Here is a 7,235-nt window from a genome sequence, read left to right as displayed (position 1 = left end):
ACGGAAATATCTTTCTATTAAAAAAATCAGCTCACAGGTTAGAAACAAAATGTATTAATTAGGTAGATACTATAAAACTTTTAACTGAACTTTATTTTTTTGTCGGGTTCGCGATATCTAGTTTACTACCGTTGTCCTTGGACGCCACGTTCTTTGTGAACAGCAATGACACATGAATACCTAATTTATCCATATATATTTTCCAGTCACTCGCGAGTGGAAATTGTCAGGTGTATTTTTAAATGTAGGTACCTATCTGAAACAGTAGACTCGCAATATTGTCTATTGAACCAGAGATGGCATTTAAATTAGATTTCGTGGTAGGTATAGAATATCTTGTTATCTAGTATTGTATCCATACAACACATTTTTTAGATATTGGAGTCATGAAACTAAAGGATGATAAAAAGTAGTGTATAAAAAAAGGTGGCGGCATTTTGACACTGCGTAGTGGTAGCATTTTGTGTAGGGACGTCACTGAAGATAATAAGTTTGAATCTCAAAATATAGAAAATTATAAATATAAAATATTGAAGACAAATTCTAGAAAGTGAATTTTTCGATTCATCTCTATTTTATTTCACTACTGTACAACTGTTTACAAAATAAAATATGTAGTCAAAAAAGTATGTATGTAAGTAGGTAGGTACTTCAAACCTCAAACCTTCAAATGAAAAAACGACGAAGACTGATCGATACTGAAACAAAAACTAGCTAAGTAGGTACCAATTATTATTACCAATTAATACTAAAATAATCATTCAAAGAAACACAGTTTTCATAGCAATGTTATTAGGGACACTAGAGTCGCAGAGCAATATAAAATGGGATGGGTAGGTTTGGACAGTTTTGAAACAAAGGTTTTCCAAATCCATATTTGGTACGGTAGGTACCTACCTATATCTACGGTTGCGCGAAATAGCTGTCAATATAAATAAATCACATAGTACCTACATATCATAGAATAAATTAAAAAAAAAACTTTGTTTCAAAACCATTAAGTAATAATGAAGTTTTATTATATAAACGCCAGTTCAATATTATAAATAACTAGCTTAATTTAACAGTTGTAAATAATCGCAAACCGCCGCAAGCACCTAAGTAACATCAGCCATAAACACTATTTATTTTACAAACAAAACAAGATAAATATATATTTTTACTGTTTATGTAGTTACCTGTGGTTGCAGCTAGTACTTGTTTCCGCACGGCTGGTGGTAATAGGCAGGTCGGTAATGAGGCGGAAGGTCAGGTGGCGGCGGAGCAAGCTGACAGCTGGGCGGCTCGAAGAGATCGCTGGCGTACCATTCCTGCGGTGGATACTGCTGCTGGTAAGGCGGGTAGGACAGCAGGGGCTCCCGGACGAGACTCTCCACCGCGAAGGCATCAGCCACCACGCCTTCACCACCCACAATCACAGTCTTGTGCTCCCCCATGCAATGAGATAATTCTGAACCAGGTTCTCGCTTCGGGCGACACTCCAGTAGCCTGGGTTTCACGTCAGGTTTCTCATCACGCCGCGGCTCTTGCAGCTGTTGCCGTCGCAATGCTTCTTCTTTCTCTTTCAGAGCGTCCTTCTTCTTAAACCGCCGCCTTCGTCTCAGGTATGATCCATTGTCAAACATATTGTAGGAGTCAGGGTCCAGTGTCCAGTAGCTGCCCTTCCCCGGTTTCTTATCGTCCCTCGCCACTTTCACAAAGCACTCGTTTAAACTTAGATTGTGTCGGATGGAATTCTGCCATCCTTGTTTGTTTTCTCTGTAGTACGGAAAACGCTCCATGATGAACTGGTAAATGCCGTTTAGTGTTATTTTCTTGTCTTGAGCGTTCTGGATCGCCATGGCTATCAGGGCTATGTAGGAGTATGGAGGTTTGACCATGTCTTTCGCCGGGTTGAGCTGCTGATGAGGATGCAAGTATGGAGCCGTCGCGTAGCCATATCTGTATTGGTCGTATGCATATCCGCCGGAAGCACCCGGGTAAGCACCCCCTGCTGCCGCACCAGCCGCTCGATAATATGCGTTTTGTTCTCCAAATAATGTGTGCATGGCTGCAGCCGTTGGAATAACCCGTCCGAGATGCCCGACGTACAGTTCCGTTGTCGGAAATATTTCGACAAAATCCTATTTTCCCCGGCGATAGCCGACTGTATTCCGGTCACTTGCAAAAAGTATCATCCGATTTTTGTTTTTGAAGATTAATGTTTCTAACAAATAAACGAATTCGCCAGATAAACAATCATCGGATATCGAAGAATAGTAGTGACGTCACTCCCGCATCCGAAGCCGCGCGGTATCCAGGTGCGAACAGCCGTCAGTCGAATTACGAGCTTTTTCCGTCCGGTCGCAATGTATGCTCTATAAATTAACGCATATTACGTAAATAGAGATGGTGTCAAGAACGTGTGGAGCAGTGACCCAGTGCTCCGGAAAATCTGCGGCGCACGGATCAATGAAAGCATGAATGAATGAACGACTCGTAACGATTTGCAATATTTTGCCAAACAACAATCTCGTTTACAATATCAACACGGACTATTCCAAAGTACACAAAGTCGCCAATATCGGGATGTGTATTGAGACAACAAACCGGTGTCGAGAGAAAACAAATGATTCGGTTAAGCGGTCGCCAGATAAAAAAAAGAAAACAAAGCCATTGCGGCGCACATTTTCCAAAGTAAATGTTTCTTTAGGCGGCGTATTTTGTTTTGAGTCTAATCAGTGTCGGAAAACAAGCAAGCGGCCGGGCTATATTTTGATACACAACACGAAGCGCGTTCGTTTCGTTTATACAGTGAGCGTCGAACAAACAAGAAACGTCGGCGGTGACGCGTGATGGAAACGACCGCGCAGGCGCACCGGCTACCAATCGGAGGGGGGCCACGCCCTTCGGAGAACCGCCCCCCGCCCATTTCCCGAGTGGAAATTTTCACCCTCGGGTTCAAACAATCCAAACTCTCCCCTCGCTCGACACTCCACTCGGCTATTTATTATTTTCGTCGACGTGCCATCCCCTGCGATCATTCCAATAGGAAACAAAAACATTTCCCCTAATACCGGCATTAGTCACATCGACGTCGAAGCTTTTCCGAGCTTTCCAAACGAAACTTTACAGTCAGTACTAAAGCATCTACGATCACTAAGACGTAGGAGGCTTTCAAAAACATCTTACAATTTTCATTTAAGGGTATTTAAAAAACAAAGAGATAATCAATCAATATGTATCTATTTACCTACTTACCTAGGTACAATATAGGTATTAAACGTTACCCAAAAGTAAATTATGAGTTTCCTACATAGGCAAGTGCTTGGATTTATAGATATTAATCTGAGATTGTGAGCAAGTATCTACTTACCCACATAAGACATTTTTATTTAAGTTTTCAAATTCTGAGTTGACTTGGAAAACCTATCGATATGTAGTTATTAATTATTGAGAAAGGTACATAGGTACATTGGTAAGTATATAAGTAAGTCGATTATATTGAGGGTTTTAAACCAAAAGGGCGTTAGGGACATGAGTTATTTAAGGCGTTGGTTAGATTATTAAGAATGTAATTTTCACCAACTCAAAAGTGCTTCGGATGTGACAGGGTAGTTGTTGAAAAATACCTAGGTATATGTATCTAAGTTCATACTTAAGTCATCGAAACCAATACAAAATATAAAATTGGTCTCCTGTAATGTTGCAAATCGTCATTAACACTGTTTTGGCTGAGCTCTGTTGATATTGATTTTGATTCATACCAAAGTACCTACCACCTTGATTTGGAATGAATAGCGTTCCTACTACCAATTTGGTTATAGAACTAGGTACTGTAAATTTTTACTAAAAATAACTGTGACACTAAATTGTTTTCAAACTTCATCGTTTTAAAGTGCCTTTAGGACCTTTAGGTAATAGGTATAGGATGCTTCAAGATTTTTTCATGACCTCCAAAAATCACAGGTAATTATTGAGGTTGGTTGAGGCTGTTGATCATCACATGTTTTCTATAATGGCTAATTGGATAACAATAAAGACATGGCTGAATTTACTATATGGATGAGTTATATATATTTAGTTATATAGTCCAGGATTCCCAAATTGGTAGGGACCGGGAACTCAGAAATAATGGGAACTGAAATACATAACGGGTAAGGCGATAGCAGGTAACCGACTCGAGTAAGGAAGGATCCGGGTTAAACTTACACACGTGTTAACAATACGTTTTACGTCGAATACTGAAAACTGCTCTCGGTTTATGCATTTACGCTCATTTAATGTTGGTGTATTACACACACCATTGCTCGTGCATAATGCGTACTTCATTTTCGTAGGACACTCACATTCAAAATCCTGCTTCACCATGCGGCGTATTGAAAATGGCCCATCGGTATTCTATTTATTATCTGTTCTGTGGTAGGGACCATGGGGACAGAGAAATAAATAAACCAGTTCCGATTAGCTTTGTGTTCCCTAGTCACTGCTCTCATTCTTTAATTAATCCTGATTTTGATCCTGATAACAAAATACGACATAAATATTTCTCCCGAAGTTAATGATTACGTAGGTACATATGACTGATAAATAGGTACCTACATCAGCCCCAGGTATCTGTGTATCTTGGCATCTGTGTTGGTATTATTTGTGTGTATGCATTAAGCCCTGTAATAAAACCTTACTTAGAACCGCCTGCGATTATTACCTTATCACCAATTGGTTATCCGTGCAGTTTAGGGGCATAAAAGGCGGAGTTTCTATTGTTAAAGACAGTTGCTGGTAATAAACATACCATAAACTCATTCTTTGCAATCGTCTACAGTGTGTTCATATAGTGATTGTTATCGAAACGATACGCATACTGAATTATAATGTCCCGTTTAATTAGTCATACTATTAATGCCCAAACGAAGGAAGTTATATATAATATATATACATACGTAAAAAATAAAAACCAAATGTGTAGTGAAAGTAGTGTTGTGACAGAAGTTTCGAATGCATCAGGAGTTGGTTTAAGAACGGTTTGGCGTGTTTTAAGAGAAAAACAAAAAACAGAGACCTTTTCGAGTCCTAAAAAAAGGGTAGTTAAAAATAAAAAAAATAATATTGATGACTGATAAATCTGTAATTCGACGGTGTATTCATGACTTTCATAAAAATCATAAAATTGTTGCAACACTGAAAAACATTCATGCCGTGTTGAAAGAAGATATTAATTTTAAGGGTGGAATTACGTCATTAAGGAAAGTTATGAAAGATATAGGATTTAGATGGAGAAAAACAGAATTCAATCGGAAGCTGCCCATGGAAAAAAGTGTCATAGTTTTCAAAAGAATTGAATATTTAAGAAAAATTAAAGAATATCGTGTTCAGGGGAAATCTATTATATTTACAGATGAAACTTACATACATTCCACACATACCACATCATATTCTTATTCTGACGGATCGAGTTCTAGTTTTAAGAAGCCGATTTCAATAGGTACTCGCTTAATAATAATCCATGCTGCCGGTGAAAATGGATTTGTGCCAAATGCTTTATTAAAATTTAAATCCAATTTAAAAAGTGGCGATTATCATGACGAGATGAACTACAGTAATTATGAAAAATGGTTAAAAGAAATGTTAATTCCTAACCTACCACCTGAATCTGTTGTTGTTATAGATAATGCATCATATCATAATAAACTGTTGAACCCAGCACCAACATCAAATAAAAAGAAGGGTGAAATAATTCAGTAGCTACAGGATAATAATATACCTTTCTCATCGACGATGATCAAACCGGCGCTTTACAACTTGGTACTAATGAATAAATCTCGGCATGTAAAATACAAAATAGATACTATTTTAAATCAGCACGGGCATTCTGTACTGAGATTACCTCCTTATCACCCAGAGTTAAATCCCATAGAGAACATATGGTCTGTTGTTAAAGGTTATGTAGGAAAGAACAATATTGAAATGACAATGGCATCTGTAGATAGATTGGTGGCAGAAGCCTGCAATCAATTGCCTATAGAGCAGTGGCGGAATATCTGTGGTCATGTGGGAAAAAATGAACGCAGTTTTTTGGAATACGACATAAGAACGGATGAATTGACCAGTGAGATTATAATCCACACCGCAGATACCTCTGATGACGACGACACAGACAGTGACTCAAATGGGTGACATCAACGAATACCTTCAATAAATTATGTTCTTCCTACTATTTATCATATTGTGTACTTATAGTAGTTGAAAATGCCATTTGTAATTGTTCTCCGAAGTCCTAATGATTGTATGTATAATTAAATGAAATTGCCAACAAAAGTATGTCTTTGCGGTATTATAATTGTCTTTAATTGTTTAGTTCTCTATAAATTTATAACTAATCTGTTAAATAACGATAGTGATATCGTTAAGGCTAATTCATAAATTCCAAAACATTGTATATTCCTAATCCTAACTAAATAAATAATAAAACACGATGTTTTATTGAATTGTAACTATCGGTATAAGTAAATAATATATAGGTACCTATGTTCTAATGTACGAATTTTTATTCTATATTTTATTAAAACAATAAGTCATTAAAATATGCTTATTTACCGTAATTCTTCATGCACACCCTGTGTCAATACTACCAAAGAACCCCAACACAACTGCAAATCGTTTTTAGCGTACAACAATGCCGATGTAGAACGAAACTACTATACCTATGGGCACTTCATGGGGTAGGGATGCACAGATGGACTCAAATAAATTAAGACGAAATTTTTCGACTAAAATTTTAACCTGGAACGTTATTAGTATGTTGAAACAGTAGCGGCGTAGACCAACAGTGGTGTAGGGTGAATTTTGAAGGAACGTAGGTTGTGGACTCTGTGGAGTGTAATACCTACATATAGAGGCACCTAAGTAAAAAAAGGTCAGCCACAATCATAAATTAAATATAACCATATTATCACAAGACTTGCATTTAAATTTAGTTTCATCTCAGTATTTTATTGAAAATAAATGTAGGTATATCAAGTAAGTAGGTACTTATATTTGAACTTTTTTATACTTAGCATAGGCCCTAATCTTTGGCGCCCCCCCCCCCATCCTCCCCAAACTACCGCTTAGATTAAGGACCACGTGATGCCTTACAGCCCGTACAGCCAGTGACGTCTCGTAGGGGTAGGCAGACTGAGCGTCGCTTGGGGGCGGCAGTTACTCAAAGGGCGGCAAATCGAGGAGAATCATATGTATATAGAAATAGCTACCTA

The 7,235-nt window shown here is 37.9% G+C and overlaps 1 protein-coding gene across 1 annotated transcript; it reads right to left on the bottom strand.

Moving 5' to 3' along the window:
• Positions 1 to 1,190: 1,190 nt before the first annotated feature.
• LOC147079653 (fork head domain-containing protein crocodile-like) lies at positions 1,191 to 2,048 on the bottom strand. The gene has a single exon (XM_085943389.1). It carries the CDS (start codon positions 2,046 to 2,048, stop codon positions 1,191 to 1,193), a length of 858 nt encoding a protein of 285 aa, XP_085799515.1.
• Between the last annotated feature and the right edge of the window lie 5,187 nt (positions 2,049 to 7,235).

This window comes from Rhyacophila brunnea, unplaced genomic scaffold (genome assembly GCF_057557595.1).
Source record: "Rhyacophila brunnea isolate RB1 unplaced genomic scaffold, BYU_Rbru_1.0 scaffold_1, whole genome shotgun sequence".
Taxonomy (NCBI): Eukaryota; Metazoa; Arthropoda; class Insecta; order Trichoptera; family Rhyacophilidae; genus Rhyacophila; species Rhyacophila brunnea.
This window is presented reverse-complemented; position numbering and strand designations above follow the sequence as displayed.